This window comes from Lepus europaeus, chromosome 14 (assembly GCF_033115175.1).
Source record: "Lepus europaeus isolate LE1 chromosome 14, mLepTim1.pri, whole genome shotgun sequence".
Lineage (NCBI taxonomy): Eukaryota > Metazoa > Chordata > Mammalia > Lagomorpha > Leporidae > Lepus > Lepus europaeus.
This window is the reverse complement of record NC_084840.1, coordinates 63,941,661-63,963,933: the sequence shown is the minus strand read 5'-3', so window position 1 is coordinate 63,963,933 and position 22,273 is coordinate 63,941,661. Positions and strand designations below refer to the sequence as shown.

At 52.4% G+C, this 22,273-nt stretch overlaps 1 protein-coding gene across 1 annotated transcript in view; it reads right to left on the bottom strand.

Annotated features, from left to right (window-relative positions):
- Window positions 1–22,273, bottom strand: part of KIF26B (kinesin family member 26B) — a 519,978-nt gene that overhangs the window by 261,134 nt on the left and 236,571 nt on the right. Inside the window, exon 4 of the mRNA XM_062210729.1 lies at window positions 7,655–7,806. Within this exon, the coding sequence (XP_062066713.1) occupies window positions 7,655–7,806 (152 nt within the window). The remainder of the gene's footprint in view (window positions 1–7,654; window positions 7,807–22,273) is intronic.

Sequence of the window (22,273 nt, the reverse complement as noted above, 5' to 3'; positions counted from 1 at the left end):
TTCAACCTTGGGCTACTCCATCTTCCTTTTTGCTTTACCCAAAATCCTTCTGTCCCATCCCCCAACTTCAACTAAAAAAAAAAAAAAAGACGAAGAAAGAAGACATTCAAAATGTACAATAAGAACTAGGAAGCCTGATCCTAAGAGTATTTGACAGGAATCACTGAGCTCCTTCAGGCTTGCTGAAATGGTTTTGCCTTCAAACATCCACACCAAGACATGAACCAGGTTTTCAACCTAGGCAGGGCTGTGCAAATGATTCCCAGATGTTGGCAGCCGACTGCCAACACCAGGACCGGCCGTCAGTCAGACGAAGGAGTTGTTCAATCAGAAACTGCCCCATTGCACCCATGCCCTGCGGCGGGAGGTGGGGTGGGGACTGCACACAGCCCATGCAGCTTCACTGTTCTCTGAGGTCACTGGAGACCAGCTGTGGCAGGTCCAGGGTGGCTGCACTCTGCTAACGGTCGCTGATGTATTTCTAGCGGGAAGATGTGAGCGTCCCTCAAGGGGGCAGGGCCCCGTGGAGTAGTTCCACACTCCTTCTCGTCCTGCTTTGACATAATCAACTCCACTGTTCTGTGGTAAGCACCCAGTGACCAACGCAAGCCTTCACTGCTCAAGGGCAGATGGTAAGAGCATCTGCCGGGACCAGCGCAGCAAAGTGTTGGGGACAAGAATTGGAAACAACATTGCCAGTGACAGCAATGGCATGTGCGTCCACAGCACTGAACACAGGTCCTGCCAGAGGGGTGACAAGAGAAGCAAGGTGGTCCCCAGGTGGGCCTTGGAGCCAGGACTCCGCCCTCTGTGCTTGGCCTCGGCCATGACCCTGGGCCCAGGCCGGTCCTGGTTTTAATGCCACAGCAACCTCTGGCCTCAAGGGCAGCCTGGTCAAATCAGTCACGGAACAGCCAGCGACACGCTCAAGAGGCTTGGAGAAAGATCCTAGGGAACCGAAGAGCTGTTTAAAGATAAAGACTGGGAGTCTTGGGGGACAGAAACAGAGTGGCATCCCCAAGAGAAGAGTGAGTTTGGGCCAAAGGCAAGGGGGAAAGAGACAGCAATGCACATGGATCCCACAGAATGAACTGGAGGGCAACACTCTTTTGAGATGAGCACCCCAGTTGATCCACGAAATCCCACACCCAGCACAGATATGGTTTCAATCAGCAGTTAAAAAAAAAAAAAAAAAAAAAAAACTGTGTAAGGTCAGAATCTCCAAGAAGACAGTCAGTAAGTACGAAAGAACCCCGTTGCTAGAAAAACAGCAGAGAGAGGACTTCTAACTAACGGGATGAACCCCGTAACAAACAGCAGGACAGAGGACATAGGATCTGCAGGTCCTGTGTAATCTGAAGCCAGAGAGAAGCAGTGAAAAAAGAATGGAAAAGCATTCATTTACCTCAAGAAAGGAGGGGGTTTAATCAAAAATGCCCTCATGTAACTTTGCTTGAAATTTTGACCTGAACTGGGTAGAAAGACTGACAGCTAAGTAAGTGCTATAAGCAAACACTATCACAATCGGAAGTGACGTCAGAAGGCAGAACCGAACAGCTCTGCACTCACCAACTCCTGTTCCGCCAAAACTTGGAACTGCCCTTGGCAAGTTCTCAGGATCTCTGGCAGTTCTCACCGTTTTCCAAACACGTGTTCAGAATGCGCAGCTAAGTCCCACAGAGCTTCACTTTCTCCATGAATAAAAGAACCACAAATGGTGTTATTCGGGAAAGAAAAACCAATGGGAAGTTATGAGGTCATTCAAAGATTTTTTTTTATTCTCCCATGTGCATAATCCAGAACCTGCTCACTTCTTTCCAGGAAAAATGAAGATTACACCGCCCCAATTCACAATGCTAGAGCGTCATGCATACACTTCCACGATATAAGGCAAAGTACATAGTAAGGTAACATCTGTGTCCGAGGGAACAGCCAACCAGCGGGAAGGTCTTCTCAGACCCGCCCTCACCATTCCACGTTCATGTGAGAATCACAGCAAGGAGGCTGCTCAACTGGCAATGGCCTGTATTCTCAAAGCCATGAGACAACATGCATGCCAGCTCAGCAGCTTGATGACCAGCTGTGTCAGGGCTGTCTCCGGGTCCACACTTACTCTTTCTTCCAGAAAATAAAAGTGTTTTTCAAAAGACAGGACACTGGAATTCTGAAGCAAAGACAGCTACCAAGATGCTAATTAGTGACAGAGAGAGAGAGAGAGAGAGAGAGAGAGAGAGAGAGAGAGGAACCTGGCAGGAGAAACATTAGTCAGAACAGGTGCTATGGGCCACACCATTTTTTTTTTTTTTTTTGACAGGCAGAGTTAGACAGTGAGGGAGAGGGACAGAGAGAAAGGTCTTCCTTCCGTTGGTTCACCCCCCAAATGGTTGCTATGACCAGCGTGCTGCGCCGATCCGAAGCCAGGAGCCAGGTGCTTCCTCCTGGTCTCCCATGAGGGTGCAGGGACTCTTAAACCACGTGCGGTGATGGCCCACTTGCTCTGTCATTTCTGAGTACATATCGAATGCAGTCCCCATTGTTTGATTCTTAGATTCAGACCCTGCGGTTTGAATGTGTTTTCTCCAAAGCCCACGCCCTTCGTGGCTGCTCTCTGGTCCCACGATGGCACCATATGGCTGTGTCTTAACGTGGTGGACAGCACAAGGGCAAAAGACTGGCACTCCCTCTGATGCATTCTGATGGGGGCATTAATCCGCTTGTGCAGGCAGAGCTCTCCTGGCCTCACCACCTCTTGATGAAGACCAGCTCACACTGGACCCCAGTGCTGGCTCCCTGATCTTGAACTTGCCAGCCTTCAGAACTGGAGGAAGCACATCTCTGCCCTTCATAAGTGACCCAGTGTCAAGCTTTTTGCTATAGCAGGGCATGCCGACTGAGGCAATGGGCGTACAATTATTCTATCAACTTGCACCCGTTTCTAAGCACTTCTCAGCATCCGCACTTAACACAGACTAGAAACCATGTGTGGCTCAGCACTGGTCCACAGACCGCACGTGCAGCCTCCCTTCCAAAAGCATTGCTGCCTATTCAGCACAGGGATTCTTATCTTACAGATGCTGGGCCTGAGATGCAACAAGGTCCGCCCGGACTTCCTCCCACAGTTCTGAAGAGTAAGCACTTAAAGATAAAAGCTAATATCGAAATGAAGAACAGACATCTGCAACCCTCAACAAACTGACTCATTACTGTTGCTGTCACAGCTGATTTCCCAAACAAACCAGAGGACCCACTGACTTCAATGGTGTTTTCACAGAACCAAGAGTTTGGTCTAGCAGTTAAGACACCCATATCCCACATCAGAGTGACTGGGTTTGAATCCTGGCTCAGGTTTGAATCCTGGCTCAGGTCTGAATCCTGATCCCAGCTTCTTGCCAATGCTGTAGGTGATGGCTCAAGGAGTTGGGTTCCTGTCACCTGTGTGGGAGACCCAGCCTGAGTTCCTGGCTCTACACTCTAGCTCTGGTCCAGCCACTGTCAGCATCTGGGGAGTGACCCAGCAGACAGAGCTCTCTACATCTGTCTATTGCACTTTGTCTGTCCATCTCTCTCTGCCTCTCACATAAATTTCCTTTAAAAACTCTTAAAAGGTGTTCTATAAGCAATGATGATCAGTTTATAACTACAGTGAATAAACCTATAATAAAGTGTTTTACTGGGCCTGGTTAGCACAGAGAATAGAAAAAGAGACTCCCAAGAGAGCCACTGAAATGGACTCCCCACCTCGTTGTGGTGTGGCTTTGGCCCAGTAACTGAACATCAGGATACCACTTTCATTATCCATAAAACCAACAACATCTCCCTCACAGGGTTACTCTGAGAATGGATTTTGGCATAAAATTGTGTTTTTAAGATTTTATTCATTTGAAAGGCAGAGTGACAGAGAGAGAGGAAGAGAGAGATCTTCCACTCACTGGTTTACTTCCCAGTTGGCCACAATAGCCAGAGTTGGGCCTGGTGGAAGCCAAGAGCCAGTAACACCAGCTGGTTCTCCCACGTGGGTGTCAGGGGCCCAAGCACTTGGGCCGTCATCTGCTGATTTCCTGGGCACATTAGCAGGGAGCTAGATCAGCAGCAGTTGGCCGGTGCCGCGGCTCAACAAGCTAATCCTCCGCCTGCAGCACTGGCACACCAGGTTCTGGTCCTGGTCGGCGCACCGGATTCTGTCCCGGTCGCTCCTCTTCCTGTCCAGCTCTCTGCTGTGGCCTGGGAGTGCAGTGGAGGATGGCCCAGGTCCTTGGGCCCCTGCACCCGCATAGGAGAGCAGGAGAAGCACCTGGCTCCTGCCTTTGGAAGAAGAAGAAGAAGGAAGAAGGAAGAAGGAAGAAGGAAGAAGGAAGAAGGAAGAAGAAGAAGAAGAAGAAGAAGAAGAAGAAGAAGTAGAGCAGCGGAGACTTGAACTGGTTAATGAAACAGCTGCCAGTTTAACCCACTGAGCCACAATGCTGGCCCTGGGGATTTTGCATATTAAGGACCTAGTAAACCATGAATGATTCATGTTAAGTCTCCATCAATGTCAGCCCCATTGGCCACAAATAGGCCAAATGGCAGACACCTGATATTAAATGACACCTCCAGCACAGCCTCCTGCAAGCAAGCCCCAGGGTCCTAACCTGAAGCTGCAGGAGCCCCGGGCCCATGTGGACTCCGAGGGCTGTGTCCCCAATGCACAGCCAAGCTGGGAGAGCTGAAAAGTAGAGAGCCCTGCTAACGTGCTTGGGAAAACCAGTGGAAGATGGCCCAAGGGCTTGGTCCCCTGCCCATACAAAGGAGACCAGGAAGAAGCTCTTGGCTCTGGTCTGGCCCAGCCCTAGCTGTTGTGGCCATTTGGGGAGTGAACCAGAGGATGGAAGATCTCTGTCCCTCCCTCTTTCTCTGTACCTGTGCTTTTCACATAAATAAAATCTTCTAAAAAAAGAGAGAAAGAAATATGGAGAGCACATTTAAGGTGTAGGAGCTGACTGCCTCCAAGTCCACTGGGGACAGACCCCTGCTTTCAACATAGAACTCTGCCTTCTAAAGCCTTTCCAGGGTTGGCAAGAGCGACAGAGCCAGATTGGCTCCCGTCCCCTACCCCACCCAAAGCTCTGCTCCACATCACCCTCCACAGCTCTGCTTCAGCTGCAACCCAAAGGCTCCTTGGTGCAGACCTCAGTTGGTGTCTGACAGCATGAGCTGGGCTGGACTTGTCCTACACCAGGAACTATGGGAGCCAAAGCAGTAAGCTACATCCCCGGCACCACCAAACACCGTGGACCCTGGGCAGCCATTCAGTCTTCTCTGTAGGTGCCCACTGGTGACCCGGAAGTTGTTAATGAACCAACATCCAACTTCTGATCTGAACAGGATAAACAAGGGTAGTGCAGAAGGGGTAAGAGGAAAACACATCCATAAATTCTTTTTCATACGCTACTCCTTCCCTACTACATGTTGGAAACCCTAGATCGTAATCCTTGGTTGTTCAGTGCTTTAAGCTCCAAGGGCTAGCAGTGTTCACCACCAAGACAATAACAAGGATGCAGGCAGCCCTGGGAGTCCATGCCAGCCCTCTGGAAGCTCCCACCTCAGGCCCTCGCCATTCTGAAGTGGCGAGTTTCAGGGTCTCTGTCCCTTGCTAGCACCACCTGCAGGGTGCACCCCAGTGACATCTATGGTCGTTCCATTCTGGGGTCACCTCAGTGTGCACATCACACCCCTTGGCTGCACAAGCAGGAGTGCAGACAAGACTGGCTTGGCCAGCAATCTGCTGTTTGTAAATGCTCCACCTGCCGCAGCACCCAGGCATCCCCAGGCGTGTCTCACTGTGACATCCTTTCCCTTACTCTGAAGACAATGCTGGTTTTCTGGCACCAGGAAACTCCTGTCCTCCCCTCCCCCCACCACCAACGCTGTCTATCCGGGCTCCTGCCCTCCTCTGTCTCCCGGCTTCAAATCCTTCTTCTGGGGGCTTTTTGTGAGCCAGTCACTCTTCTGGAAACTTCTCTGGAAGGATCCTGAATGGAACGCTTCCCACATTCAAAGAACCTCAGGAAGATGCACTGAGATCGGCTCCCACAGGGTCCGGGCTGTCCTCGCAGTCAGAAGGTCAGGTAGCGCTCAGTGACAGGACTGTGCTCTCCCCGGGCCCTGTGAAATGTGAGCCAGCCCTCCTCTGTCCCCAGTGGGGACACGCCTCCCTCAGCCACCGGGCTGTACTCAGCCTTTGCCTACCCACCGTGGTGCTCTACAGAAACAGCCAAATCCCCATTGATACAACGACCCAAGAACCTACAGCTACAGTGTCCCCCGGGCCTTCTCTGGCCTGGACTACACCTGCCAGGATGTGGCTTCCTTGGCACTATGGCTGCCTTCCAGTGGATGCACACCTGTGACCCACCTCACTCTGGGGAGCGTCTGTGCCTCCAGCCTTCTTCTCTCTTCCTTCCCTGAACAGTAGGGAGTCTGGGGTCTCTGCTCAGTGTCTCAGACAACACAGAGACTCATGAACCCCAGCAGAGCTAACACCGTCCCCTGTGGTCGGGGGGGTTTCATGGTGTCTTCACCCAGGGATCAGCCTTCTGTTCCTCCCCGGACTCACTCTCTTCCTAATCAGAGCCCCTTCCTCACATCTGTGTTTGGGATGTTACCATTGCTAAGGCTAAGAAAAGCCATGAAATATTCCTTCTTGCTGAGTCTTCTGGGTAAGACTGGGCTGAATTCACATGTGGACAGTGTTTTGTAATTTCTGTCGTCTTATTTTACTCTCCACAGCAACCCTGTGGAATAGGTGTTATCCTCATTTGAAGCATAAGGAAACTGAGGCACACTCAAACCCTGACCCCAAGAGGTCTTGTGATTTCCTATCTGTTGTTATGTGTGCTACGTCCTGTTCATTCAGGAGCTTGAGGATCGTAGGTGGCACCAAATAAAGAATGGGTCCTAGAGACAGAAGCAGAGGAATCTGGCTTCTATTTCTGTCTTTGCTATAAACTAAGCCATCGGTGAAATTTCCTTATTCATAAGATCAGGAGATGGAATTAGCCCACCCCTGAGGTTCTTTCCTGCTCAGCTGTCCCTCGTCTCCTGGCCTGTGTCTGCCACGTCGCTAAACTTAGGCAGCAAACATTGCTGGAATGCCTCTCTTTTCTATTTCTCGTGTTTTTCAAGTTTCCAAGATTAGCCGGGTAGTATCCGATAGCTAGGCAGCCCATGTACCCAGAAGAGGGGAAGAAGCGCTGCCGATTTAACAGTCAGTCTGCAAGCAGCTCGTTCTCTGCAACAAGAGGACAGATCTGGAGACAGCAGCCCCGCAGGCCGCACCGTGAGAGCCAGCATTCTCACAGCACCTGTTGCTCCAGCCAAGGGATGGTCGACAGTGCCGGGAGATGTACTGGGTGTCACGAGTCGGGGAGGGGTCTCCTGGCATCTGGGGAGTGGAGGCTAAGGGAGCCGCTGAGCATCCTGCAGGCACAGGATGGAGCCCTCAAGGAGGCTCTGTCCGGCTCGGCGCCTCCACACTGCTGACAAAGCCTGTTCTCACGAGCAAAGTCAAGGAAGGGCCCCAAACTCTCACCAGCGTTGCCGCTGACCCTAGCCGCCCGAGAGGCTGATCAGAGGGGCTCTTACGAAGGAAGCCGGCGCGCGAGCAGCTCTCTCTTACCGTGCGAAGAAGGACGCGGCCACCGAGGTGCCGGCCGGAGTGTCGCCAGCCGCGCAGGAGCCCTGGGAGGCTGCCGGCTTGTCGGCGTTGTAGCGGTTCAGCGCTGCTTCAGTCAGGCCTTCCCGGCCAGCCTCCGTCATCAGCTGCGAGATCTGACAACGAAAACGGATGCTGAGCTCATTACCTGCGGCCCACTGCGGTTCCTGAGCACCCACAGCAACTCTGGGAGCCCGTAGGGGCTGGGGCAGCGAGCCCAGAGCCCACCTGCCCTTGGTTACCCGGGGGAGCTTAGGGCTTCCACAAGCCTATTTTCCGGGACTTTAGCTAGGACACCTCCTCACTTTCATGGAAAATACTGGAAAAAAAATCACCGCCCTGAAGTGGCAAGGTTCGTGATGTCTTGTGTCTCAGGGGAAAGCGTCAACCATGAGCCATTAACTATGTACGCTTCTCCTTGGACCAGAACAGTGATGTCAGGAAAACCCGGGTGCTTACCAGGGGTGGTTGCAAATACTCTGGAAGGCAAGTTTATTTTATTAGGGGGGGAAGCAAGCCTGTTCATGAAAAACATATGGAATTAGGCAAAGCGCCATGCGATGGTGGCAGTGGGGTGAGAAGTGGGTAACGCAGGTGACTTGGAGAAGCTGTTGTAAAACACACACAGCCCCCAGGAGTATCAGTATTCTCTTCTGGAGGGCTGAGGTCATGTCACAAATGTCATTTTCCTCCTGCTTCATTAAGACAAAGCGGCAAGGCTGGCGCTGTGGCGTAGCAGGTAAAGCCACCACCTGCGGTGCCAACATCCCATAGGGGCGCCAGTTTGAGTCCCCGCTGCTCCACTTCCAATGGCCTGGGAAAAGCAGTAGAAGATGGCCCAAGTTCTTAGGCCCCTGCACGCACATGGGAGACCTGGAAGAAACACCTGGCTTCTGGCTTCAGACCAGCTCAGCTCTGGCCATTGCAGCCATCTGGGGAGTGAACCAGTGGATGGAAGAGTCTCTCTCACTTTCTCTCTCTCTCTCTCTCTCTCTCTCTCTCCTCTCTGCCTCTCTGTAATTCTGCCTTTCAAATAAATAAATAAATAAATATTTTAAAAAAGACAAAGCGGCTTCCGTTTCAGTTGAAATAATTGTGGCCATCATCCCTTCTACAGGGTGAGGCTGGGTCTGTTTTTTCCCCAATCCCCACACCAGACTGTGAAGAACCACACTTTTGGGGGAACGTGAGAGTCTCGTGCAGAAAGAGGCCTTGGGCAAGGGCTGATCCTGTAATATCAGAATTGCAGACTCAGAGTCTGAACCTGCTGTTGGAGAAGCCTGTGCCTGTAAAAAAAATATATTTTTTTCAAAAGGGGGGAAATTTAAGTTCAGAAAAAGGCTGGCCTGCTCCAAGCGTTAACATCACGCGAGACACGTTTCCAATCACCTACGAACCACAGGCGCAAGAAAGCAAAGATCAGTAGTTTCCACCTCGTAACTGAGCAGGCCAGCAAGCCGGTGAAAAAAATCCCATTTGTTAACCTCCGGACAGGAAAACATCTGTACTTCTCATGAGCAGAACAGCCAGCACCCTGAGTCCCACTGACTCGACACCTCGCTCTGCTGAAACGCAAGCTCTCACTTGGAAAGTGGCGATTCGGCCCCCACTTGCCAATTCCCATTCGCCCAGTACGCCCAGTACGCCCAGTACACTGGAAGGAAACCTGACCCAGGTGAGAGAAACAGGAGGAGAGGCAGCCAAGGCAGCCGAGGCAGCAGCCGAGGCAGCCAAGGCCTGGAGGCCATTCCTGGGAGCCAGCAGGGACGGCGGCCTCCAGCCTCGGTGCAGGGCTCACGTGCCCGCCCCCTGGCCTTCATTTCCTGCCCGCGGGGTGTGGGCTGCCCCCACCCTCCCACGAGGAATGAGGCCACTGAAACAATGGGGCAGCTGAGGGCAGGACCAGCGTGCTGCTGTCCCCGCTACACAGCATGGCTGAAGGCCTGGGGAGTACATGACGCCATGGTACACAATGTGGAGAAACAAAACCCCACATTGCTGGCACCGCGTTTTCCATGCAGAAGTGACACTCCAAGCCTCAGTGTTGGCTGACTGACCCAGAGGGAAAGTCAGGAGGCCATGAACGGAGGTGTGCCGTGCCATAGGAGGCTCACTACGGTGCTTCTCCTCTGGTCCTGAGTGCGTGTGCTTCTCATTACGGTAGTTCTCATCCAGAGTTGGGAAGCAACGGCTTCGGCCTTCATTTGCACAAACTGCCTTTGCAGGTGCCCTGCCAACCCCAAGAGAGAGAGAGACCACAAAGACAGAGTGGCGAACGGCAAGCTGCACAATGGGCCAGTGGGCTTCTGGGGGTGGGTTGGCCCAGGATGACAGATGAACACCCTGGGAGCCCAGGGCTTTCAAAGGCATCGCTTAGCAAATGGATGTCAGTGTGCTGGCCTCCTTAAAAGACACTACTCATTGTCTTGTGCCAAGCAAGACTGGCTCCCACTTTCAAAGAACTGGGGCTTGGTGCCCACTGGAGTGCCAAATGACTACATCTCTAAGTAGAAGTCATCATTAATCACTGGGGTTCAGAGGTCAGAATCACGGGATGTGTGGGAGCCAGGAGAGAGCCCCAGGATCTTCGTCTTCAAAACTCTTTTGCTCGGACAACAGCTTCACCAGGGAAGGGCGCTGCTCACAGCAACCGGTAGCTGGGAGCACGATGCTGACTCTCGGGCCAGGGCAGGCCTCTCCTCTCCCATCTCCCATCTCCTCCTCCAACCCCTGTGACACATGTTCTCTTCTTCTTCTTCTTCTTCTTTTTTTTTTTTTTACATTTTGTTTATTTATTTGAGAGGTAGAGTTACAGACAGTGAGAGAGACAGAGAGAAAGGTTTTCCTTCCGTTGGTTCACCCCCCAAATGGCTGCTACAGCTGGAGCTGCGCCGCTCGGAAGCCAGGAGCCAGGTGCTTCTTCCTGGTCTCCCATGCGGGTGTAGGCGCCCAAGGACATGGGCCATCCTCCACTGCCTTCCCCGGGCCACAGCAGAGAGCTGGATTAGAAGAGGAGCAACCTGGACTAGAACTGGCACCCATATGGGATGCCGGTGCCACAGGAGGAATATTAACCTAATCAATCTAATTCAAAGAATTTTACCTTGTAGAAAACAAACAATAAGGCCGGTGCTGTGGTGTACTGGGTAAAGCTGCTGCCTGCAGTGCCAGTATCCTGTATGTGAGCTTGTTTGAATTCCGGCTGTTCTGCTTCCGATCCAGCTCCCTGCTATGGCCTGAGAAAGCAGTTGAAGATGGCTCAAGTCTTTGGGCCCCTACATCTGCATGGGAGACCCTGAAGAAGTTCCTGGCTCCTGGCTTTGGATTGGCCCAGCTCTGGCCATTGTAACTTTTTGGGGAGTAAACCAGTGGATGGAAGAAATCTCTCTCTCTCTCTCTCTCTCTCTCTCTCTCACTGCCTCTGCCTATCTGTAATTCTGTTTTTCAAATAAATAAATAAATCTTAAAACAAAAAGAAAGAAAGGGGCTGGCGCTGTAGCGTAGTGGGTAAAGCCACCACCTGCAGTGCTAGCATCCTATATGGGTGCCAGTTCCAGTCACAGGTGCTTCACTTCTGATCCAGCTCTCTGCTATGGCCTGGGAAAGCAGTAGAAGATGGCACAAGTCCTTGGACTCCCGGGCCTGCGTGGGAGACCCAGAAGATACTCCAGGCTCCTGGCTTCAGATGGAGCCCAACTCTGGCTGCTGCAGCCATCTGGGGAATGAACTAGTGGATCTTGGAAGAGTGCTCTCTCTCTCTCTCTCTCTCTGCCTCTCTCGTAACTCTGCCTTTCAAATAAATAAATAAATAAATAAATCTTTTAACAAAAGAAGAAAACTGTAAAACATATACATGCGTGTGCACTGTCATTATTAACAAATGTCAGCATTTCATTTATCTTCAAAGTATTTTCTAAAGGAAGCCAGACATGATGTACAATTGGATTTGTCCCTGACCCAGGTCCCATTGCCTTCCTGCCTTGCCTTCCAGACACAGCCAGTATCATGGCCTGGGGGCAGGGAGTGCCAGTGCAGGTTCTTATCAGTGCAGGTTCTTTCCCATCACACCCATTCCCCCCAGAGCCTGATTGGCCTCACTGGGTGGTCTGTTCATTCTGCCTCTGTAACACCCCAAATGCCGACTCCTCCTCCACACTCTCACCGCTTACACGGTCACATTCCTATTTGTATTTAGGCCCAGGATCCTGTTCAAGGATGACAAACTTTCAGAAATAATCTACAATGCTTTGGCTACAGCCACTGCTGATGTATCTCCCCCTCGCCCTCCACATTCCAGGGCTCTGGGGTCCCTCAGACTGCCTGAGCTTCCCGCCACCGGACCTTGGCACTGGAATGCTTCCACTCTTCCTCCAGAGCCAAGTTCAAGCGCCACCTCCTCAGAGAAGTCTTCTAGTTTACTGAACGCTGGTACAGAGTGGCAGTGTTGTCCTCGTGTACCCTCGCCCGGCATTTAAGAGTACATGATTTGCTCCGACTACACAACAGCTCCGATAGGTCTACGGTGCACTTGCCCGCTACCGTATCCCAGCGTCCACACAATGCTCGACTGTGGAATAAATCTGAGCTGTTCTTCCTTTCCACTGCCCATGCTGCTCTAACAAAACCCTCTTAAGTCTTCAAGCAAAAATACTGACTTCTTTTACAATGTCATGGTGTTTCTGATTGGCTAATGAAACATGACAGCATTCTCCCCGTTCTCACCACTGACAAAGCACAGTGCTTTTTGGGCCAACACTGTGTGGTAGTTGGGGGATCAGGAGCTGCCACCCCCCCCCCATTTAGTTCACTACTTCCTTCCTTCCTTCCTTCATTCACATGAAAAACCATAAATGGGGCGCTCAGTATGTGAGAGCCTCGACGGCAGGCACACGTGCAAACATTGCTGGGAGGCCGCTATATCTCCAACACGCACTTCTGTTTTTCTTGCCAAGTTGGGTAACAACTCCTTGGCAATCCACGTCTTATCCTAAAGCAGTCTCCAAGATCGTTGGCCAAAGCAACTTCTAGTATCTCAGTTTAGCCACATCTTCACAATTCTGAAAACCGGAGGCATTAGGCTTGCTCTCCGCTGAAGCAGCTAGCACTGTCCTAACTTGACAGCTGTCACTCTGTCAGTTCTTGGTGACTCGGAGAGAGGTGGAGCTCTCATTCCTCACGCCAGCACTGGAACCTCAGGTGCAGAGGGCTCGGTTCTGGTGGACGCTGCTTACCAAGGTCCCGCTGTGCTTGTCCCCGGGAATATACTCTTCCTCGAACCCGCAGCCCACCCCTAGGACAACACCATGGGTCCTAACGGAATTGTCTCACTAATCGAAGAAACAGAACGATGGCCACCTGGATGAGCTGGACTAGGGAAGATTACTCCAAGCCAGATGCTTTCTGTGGCTCTCTGAAACCCTGATGGTTCGTCCCCGGACACCGCTTCTGTGTGAAGCAGAGAAGGCTAAAGATCCACAGATGCGATCGTTACGTCATCATCACCAGAATAAAGTTTGCCTTTATACCACCTGCTTCTTTGCTGACACACCTCCTCCTGCATACAAGGCTCGTGGGAAACAATCACTGTGAAGATAACAGGTTGGCCATTCCTCCCACTTCACAGAAGAGAAAGCAGAGGCTTAGAGGAACTGCGGACTTGGCTAAGGCCATCCAGCCAGTGCGTGGGGAAGCTGAGACGGAAACGGAGACCCCTGACTCCACTCAGTTTTCCCCTTCCTTATACCTTGTGACCTCGTTACAGGGGGCTTACTAAACAACCTGAGCCCAGGAAGATGGGGGCATTATAGAAAGTAAACTTTGCTTAGTCTCTGACCTCACAAGATTTGAAAAAGAACTAAGGGGGAAAAAAACCTTTTAATCAGCCATAGTTCTGTGTGTGTGTGTGTGTGTGTGTGTGTGTGTGTGTGAGAGAGAGAGAGAGAGAGAGAGAGAGAGAGAGGTTGGTTGATTTAGTAGTGCAGAAGCATCCAGAACATCTTTGTAGCGCAGTCTACTCAGAGATGGCCCAGGTGGGAACTTTAAGGCAGGACAGGGTCCATGTTCACCTGCTCAATCTCCCTGGTGCCAGCACAGGGGTCCCAGATTGGGTACAGGGGTCCAAGGACATGCAGTGCTGAAGGTGGGTCCCTTCTGGAGCGAAGAGCCCCCAGGGCTGCCTGGTTCTGGCCCTGGTCCCACAACACAAACCAGTTCGCATCCACCTCTGTGTCTCACTCATGGTGAAGCACTCAGCTCCCGCCCCACAGCTGCTTTTCCCACGTGGCATTCGCCCTATCCCTCCTGGAATGTGGGGCGTCCACGCTCCACACACCACCTATTCCACAGCCCTCATTCTCTGGACTTCTGGATTTTACCTCGGGGTAGTGGTCTTTCCTGCCAGTCATTGCGACTCTGCACCCCATTGCGGGGCAAAGTGTGAGGGCGCTGCGGGCTGTGGCTAGCTACTCCAGAGGCCGTGTCCCCGGGGCAGAGCTCTGTCCGAGAGGCTGGGCTGCTCCAAGCCCAGAGAGCGAGGAGCTGCGTCCCCTGGGAACCCCTGCCCCTTCTCGGCCACTCCAACCCCCACCTCCGGCTCCCGCGCCAGAGGGCAGAACTAAAGCAGGGGCCTTAGCGGGTGCTGAAGATGGCCACCCACAGAAGCGGAGTTCGAAGCCGAGGGCACCTCTCCTCCAGCGAGGACGCTGAGGGGCAGAGAGACGCAGGGGCCGCGTGATCCTGAGTGGGTTTCACCCTGCACACCCCTGCGCGGAAGGACACTGCCCCACGCCCGCCTGCCCTCGGCCGCCTCCCCCGCAATCTCCCATCGGATGCCAGCCGCTCCGTGCACGGTTCTCAGTCACGAGGCTTTGCTCTTTAAAGGACTGTTTCCCTTGTTTCTCCTTTCTCCACACTGCAATAGACGCATGATCCTTCCGGAGAAAACCCGGATCAAAACTCTCAAAAACATCCATCGGACACCCTCGAGAAACCTAGAGTCCTGCTGGCAAGATTGCGTCATCCTCATCACACGAATGAGCCGCTAGGCCTGCGCACGGACGTGGGTGGCTGGGTTTTCACCCAGCATTTGTTTGGCTTAGCGCAGGTTAAAACCTGTGTTAGGGGGTCGGCGCTGTGGCGCAGCGGGTTAAAGCCCTGGCCTGCAGTGCTGCCATCCCATAGGGGTGGCAGTTGGAGTCCCGGCTTCTCCACTTCTGATCCAGCTCTCTCTGCTAATGCTCCTGGGAAAGCAGCAGAGGATGGCCCAAGTCCTTTGGTATCTGCACCCATGTGAGAAATCCAAAAGAAGCTCCTGGCTTCGGATCAGCTCAGTTCAGCTTGGGCCACTGCAGTCATTTGGGGAGTGAACCAGCAGATGATTTTTCTCCCTCTTTCTGAAAAATCTCTCTTTCTCTCTTTCTCTATCTCTCTCTGTAATTGTCTTTCAAATAAATAAAATAAATAAATAAAAACAACAGGGTCAGTGCTGGGGCATGGGGGGTACAGCCACCATCCGTGATGCCAGCATCCCGTATGGGCCTGGATCAAGTCCCAGCTGCTCCATTGCCAATCCAGCTCCCTGCAGAAAGCAGCAGAGGATGACCTAAGTGCCTGAGCCCTACACCCACGTGGGAGACTCAGATGCAGCTCCTGGCTCCTGGCTTCCACCTCGCCCAGCCCTGGCCACTCCATTGCAGCCATCTGGGAAGTGAACCAGAGGTTGTAAAAATTCCCTCTCTCTCTCTCTCTCTCTCTCTCTCTCTCTCTCTTACTCTCATGTACCATGACATGTGCAGTAAGATCTGCCTCCCCCGCACCACAATGCAATAAAGCGTCTCACTATATTTTAACCTTTAACTAGGTGAGAATCCTATCTTTTAACCACATTTGAATTTTTCTACTGACACCATAGTGTGCAGGCTTGGGCTGTGGGACTTGGGCGCAAAGAAAAAAATGCATCCTAAGTCTGTTTCTGACCTTGACCACACGGAATCAAGACAAAATACATCTGGTTCTTCCCGAGGTGGCGTCCCCATCACAAACTGCAATCAGCAAGCCATTGACCTTTCACTCCCCAGGGACGACACCACTCCAAGAGCTGCCAGGGTGTGTCGGCGCGGGGGTTCATCTCAAATGGCAGCAGTGACCCAGAAAGCCACCTCCCTCTGACTGCCCTGAGAGCAGTGAGTACCAAACAGAATCAGTTTCCTGGGTACAGGCACTGTGGGCAACCGTGGCTCCTTACTCAGCTTTTAATTAACTCCATGCAATCCCCCAAGTCCCCAAATAACACTGAATAACATTTTCTCTCACACCGTTAATACCTCAACGTCTTGGGACAGCTATTTGATCATTATTTATCGTGCCACTCTTCCTGATTTTATGATTTTGTGAACGGGGGGGCCAAGAACCATCTTGCTCAGCGCTATCACAAATCAACTGCGATCACCTCGAGCAAGGGGGGCCGCGGCTCATCTGAGCCCTGGCTGTTGTATCAGGAGGTTTCTGCTTTGCTGCTCTTAGGGAGTCAGGCCCAGAACACACTCTCCGAGAGCCTGGGTGAGCCAGAAATCCGGAAAGCACATCTGCCGAGGAGAAGATCAAACGGCGCAGCCTCACGCCAAAGACAAGCCACAGGGAGCAGATGGTGCAGTCGCCCCATTGCAGGTGACAGGCCGCCACCAAGGCCCCTCCCTCCCATAATCGCAACGCAGCAATGGAGGCCTGCACAAACCTTATTTAGATTTTGCTCCTATCAGGCAGTGCAGGGGCGAGGTGGGGGCAGTTACTTTCACATCCCTTTCCGCACGTGAGTCTTCCTCTCACTGCAGGGATCCGCCCTGCACCCAGGCGAGTCACCTGTGGGGCTATCCGAGCCTGGCAGCAGGGCCCCTGGCACAGGCTTCCCCCAAGTGCAGCTACCCCTTGGGAATGACGGCAGCTGCTTCCTCCCAAGCCAAGGACACACAGCTACGCAGGACTCTTGCCCTGCCTGCCGCGGGTGTCTGCCTCTCGCTCCAGCTCTACACCCTCTGGGGACAGCAATGCTTCAGTTGGCTCTGTGAGTTATGTTCATGTCATCCTTGCAGGCAGACAAACAAAAGAAATGATTCGCTGAAGAGGGAAGTGCGGAGCTGCCCCAAGCCCGGGACGACTGCCTCTTCCCAGGCATCCCCTGGATGCAGCCGCTCACAGCCCTCGGGAACTTGTTCCACTGAGACCTTTTCTTCCCGTGCCTTCTGCCCCCAAGGGGCCGGGCACACTGCTTGATCCCATTTAGACTTGAATCTCTTCTCCTGGCGGGAAGCGGAGCTGCCCAATGCAGTAATGCGTTTCGGAGGCCGTGCTAGGAACCTTGGCCAAGCAGAGCATACTGGGAGCAAGAGCTGTGTTTAGGAGATTCAGCATCATTGCAGCAAGCCAACTGTTGCTGGGTTCTTCCTGCTTGAATACAACGGGTTGGGACTCAAGGCAGGAAAACGGATTTGCCCCTATCTCATCCACCAGAGGAGAAATAGTATATGATTCTGCTTAGAGGAGGTAGCTGGATCATCGGATTCCTAGAGACCCAGAGTAGAATGGTGGCTGCCAGGGGCTGCAGCAGGGAGGCATGGGTGTTGGGGTTGAATGGGGACAGGTTGTGTTCGATGAAAAGAGGGCTGGAGACGGATGGATGGTGGTAATGGTTGCGTGTATCCTTAACGTCACTGAACTGGACACTGAAAAATGGTCATAATGGTTACGTTTTAGGTGACATGTATTTTACCACAACCATAAAATCCACACAATCCTGAAGAGCTCCTTCCTTTTCCCTTGTCCCAGGCAGTCCTGCACCTGCTTTGCACTTTTGCAGCAGGAGATCAGAGGACACTCAACGGGGAGGCCAGTGCACCTGACCCCCGGTGACTGCCACGTGACCCTGCACATGCCACATGCTGTGGCAGGACCACTACTCAGTGGCAGGACCCTACTCAGCTTGGGCTCGAGGCCTGACGGCAGTAATCATTCTTCCCATCTACAGCCAAGGGAGGAACAGAGAGGGGCAGGAGGGAGAGAGCAACTGTGCCAGGGGTGGCTGAGACCACCCACACAAAAGCTTGCCTCCTCCACAAAACACCATTGGATGTCTTTGCAATTGCACAAGCCAAATGCCACTCTCCCTTATCTTCCCTCACGCCTGCTGAGGCACACCTGGAGAGTCAGTTGCTTAACTCTTGAGGCAGTGGCCCAGAATGAGGGCGGTTCCCAGGTTTTCCTGAGCTCAGAATTTACTTTCCAACATTAAATATCACAGTGCATTTCTCTCCTCTCTGGGTACGCTGACCATGGAGCTGGGGCAGTTACTGTCTAACTTGAAGCATGCCCCGGGACCCGGGCCAGCCCTGGTAGCCGCTCGCAGCAGCTCAAAGACACAAATCACCTTCAGGCTCTGGGGTTGGCCTTGAGTCAGACAGATAAACTCCTCCTCGGGCTGACCGCCCCCAGCCAGCACCGACAGACCGAGATGAGATTCTTATGTCCCGGGGCTGGACGTTTGATTACCCTTATTATCTTAGCTTGCTTTGGCTATAAATTTTATTAGTGGCCATAAAATTATCCATCCACAGCATTTGACTCGCTGACCTCTTGCAAAAGAGAATTCCACAACTGGCCATACACCGGGCCTGGGAGAGCTGCCTTTTCTTCACCCGCAATTTATAGCCTTCCCTTCATCCTGCGTGATGAGACTCGGCAAACAGAAGGGGCTGCTCCCGGATCACGACACCCGTTATCAGGGCTGCCATCTGCCCCTCCACGCCTCATAACTGTTTTCTTTTAGCCTTTGTGTAGCTGCAGGTGAAGGGGCAGGGCCACCAGCCTGGACCAGGACGAAGGAAGGGGCCGGCGCACCTCTGGGGTGGACTCTTTCCTTAGGTTTCTCACCTCTGACCTTTGCAGCTCAAGGCAGAGCTCAGCATACCTTCTAAGAATCTCTTAGAATAAATGATGAAGTCCTACCACCCAGTTTGCAGTATTTCTCCATGCACATCTTTTTTTTTTTTTTTAATTGTTTATTTAAGAGGTGCAGTTACAGACAGAGACAGGGAGAGACAGAGAGAGAAGTCTTCCATCTGCTGGTTCACTCCCTAGATGGCCACAATGGTTGGAGCTGCGCCGATCTGAAATCAGGAGCCAGGAGCTTCTTCTGGGTCTTCCACATGGGTGCAGGGGCCCAAGGACTTGGGCCATCTTCTACTGCTTTCCCAGGCCATTCCAGCAAGCTGGGTTGGAATGGAGCAGCCAGGTCTTGAGCTGGTGCCCATATGGGATGCCAGCACTGCAGGCGGAGGCTTAGCCGACTACACCACAGCACTGGCCCCTACTCCACATGCATCTTAATTCACCTTGTAAGTGGGTGACGTCACAGTACTCTGAATACTTAGCCTTCAGTTATGTCCTACAGGATGGTTTCAGTGACATCTTCAACGGTGTACGACGACACGCAGGGTCCAGCTGACAGCACGGGATGAGCAGCACAGCTTTGAGGGTGTGACTTCCGGGGTCTGCACAGATCTTCAATCACATGCACAGCCCTTTTTGAGTACTTGCCACGGTCAGGTCATGGGCACTCACTGCTGTTTTGCACTGTGACAATAACCCTAGCCAGAGGGCACCACTCTGAGCAAATAAGAGTGCAAGGGCAAAGCCAGGAGCAAGAAGCCCACCAGGCTGGGTTACCCACTCTCCTGGAGTCTACACTGTGCAGGTCAGAGCCACCGTCATCCAGAGCGTGCTCAGCTCCCCGGTGACGGCCACCCCTGCAGAAAAATGTGCTGGCGGCCACAGATTCGATAGAGAAGAGGGGAAAAAAAAGGATCATTTGAATAATTTCTCAATATGCATTAAAGACTCTTTCAAGTCTTTTATGATTTTTTATGATCAAATGAAAATAAAGTCAAATGGTCTGAATCTTGATGTAATTGATTGCACTTTTCATTTGCAACTAAGCAAATTCAGAGCGGGTAGAGACGTCCAGATGAAATCACAACACCAATCAACCCAATCCTGGCATCAGGGACAGCTGGAAGCACCCCAGGGCGCGTCCCAAGAACTGTCCCTGCCAATGGATGTTTCTTCAGGTACTGAAGCAGCTGGGGCCACTCTTCTACTGGGGGAGGGTCACCGCTGTTCCCCACCCCCAAAAGACTCGCGTGAGTGCAGTGCCCCTGGAGCATGCCCTGACCACGCCTCTGCACGCCAAAGGACCGGGGGCCAGCCTCCCATTTGCTCCCCAAGCCTGTCCGTACAGTATCAGCACAGCCGTCAGCAGGCTCTCCCCAACTACAGGATAAGCCGCGTCCACTCTCCTCCACGTCACCAGCTCAGGACAGCATCTGGGTACCCAATAAAGCCAACGGATACATTCATCAACTACATGTGCAAGTACAAAGAACCTAGCTGTGTGGAGGTTGCTGGACTTTCATTTTTCAAGGAACAAAAAAGTTTATTTTTCACCTATTTTTAAAATAATGAATAGAGTACAGAAAGCTTTCTTCAGTGAAACAAAGGTCCTTCTGCTCACACTTAGAGCGGTGGGACGCGTGGCTGGGCAATGCACAGAGACAGAGAAGGGAAGACACAACAGGGGGAAGGAGAACAAGTAAGAAATTTACGTAAGTGCAGAAACAAGGAGAGAGGAGGGCAGTAATCATTCCTCTTGGTTAGCCTGGGGATGACCATGTGATGGCTGCAGCTGGAGAGCTGGAACTTTCTGGAAGACAGGGCAAGAGATCTTAGTCATGCAGCTTCCAGGAGAGGAGAAATCAAGCCAGAGGCAGAAGTCCCACCGCTCTGCCCTGGTTTTTCCCTGTCTCGGCCTTGAGTGTCAGTTCCACTCACAGAGGAGCTGGAGGGTAAAATGTACAAACGGGGCAATTTCAAGACCCACTGCACAAAACTGAGCCACTCTCTTTCCCTTTTCCATTTAAAAAGCAGCCATTGCCTTTGAAGAAAAGGGCTCAGAGTGACTGCGTGGACAAAGACTGCTTTATAGAAAGAAGTGTGCAGAACAACACTTGCTTTCTACTTCTGCTACCAAAGGTAAACACAGTGAGATGAAGAGACTTCACAGTAGATCAGCTGGAGCTGACATAGCATTTAATGCTAATTCGGATCATGGCCCTTTCCACTTGTGTTTAATCTGCTGTGGGTCTCTGGTCGGTGGGGGCCATCACCGCCCATCTCTGAGCAGCAGTCTCTTGCAGGGTCTGTGTCGCTGCTCTGCATCTAAATCTCGACTCAAGCCAGTAACACTTTCAAGGAAGCCAGTTGTACCTTAAGGCCTGGAATTTGAAAGGTGCATTCCTTGCGGCCATCCACTTCCTCCTATTTGTCTTGAGTGCTTGAGAGAAGCAGTTTCTAGAGGTCTGTTATCCTGGGCTGCCAGTGGTCCACCCTGGTCTGCAGAACAGCCAGGGGACTGAATGAAAAGCATTCCAGGCGAAACCATGGGCACGATGGCAGTCCCTAACAAACAATGGCATGCGCGCGCACCTGTGCATTCCGCCGGATGCTGGGATGTCAGAGAGAGAACGCGCCTGCACCGGTATAAGGGTGAGTCAGCTTCGCAGCTGCTGAGCCTGGCAGGCAGGAGCCGGGGGAGCACTGGTCTGCCAGGGGGATGCTGTTGCTGCTCAGGGTCTTCCCAGGATCTGGCAGCCTGGGGGGTGGCTCTGGACCGCCCAGTGTCAACCCCTCAGCACAGCCACAAAGGAGGGATGCCCAGACTGGAAAGAGGCTGGAGCCCGTGGCACTGTCAGCACAACCCCAGCACGGAGCGAAGGCTGTCAGGGGTCAGGCCTTTGGCAGACATTACACTGAATAAGAAGTAATTGGGGGTCTGGCTGGGCTGGAACAACCTGGGAGGCTCTGGGCGAGTCTTCTTCCCCCGGCCCCAGTGTTCCCTGGCGAGGGGAACTCCTGAGACTGCGGCAGGGGTGAGAGGAGGAGATGCTGCCCTGTGGCTCCTGAAGTCATAATACGAGACAAAGCAGGAACGCACTGAGACTCCTATGGCACCTTGAAAACCGCACCCAAGTTTAGCACGCATGCAGGCTTCCTGCAAAACCACAGAAACACACCCGTGACGACAACACATACATTCCCTGACACCATCCAGAACCTTCGATGGTGAACGAGGAATAGATGTTGTGTAAGAGTCAGCTGACTGCCCCAGGGAAATGCACTGGCTTACTTGTTTCCAGTTTGTTTGTTTGTTCTCATGACCTATTTATTTTACTGAAAAGGCAGAGAATAAGAGAGAGAGAGAGAGAGAGAGAGAGAGAGAAAATATCTTACATCTACTGGTTCACTCCCCAAATGGCCACAACACCTGGGGCTAGTCCAGGCCGGAGCCTCATCTGGGTCTCCTATGTGGGTGACAGGGGCCCAAGCACTTGGGCCATCTTCCGCTGCTTTCCCAGCAGCATTAGCAGGGAGCTGGATCAGAAGTGGAGCAGCCGGGACTCAAACCGGTGCTCTGATAGGAGATGCCGCTAATGTAGGCAGCAGCCTGCACAGCAGCAGCAGCCCGTTTCCACTTCTGAA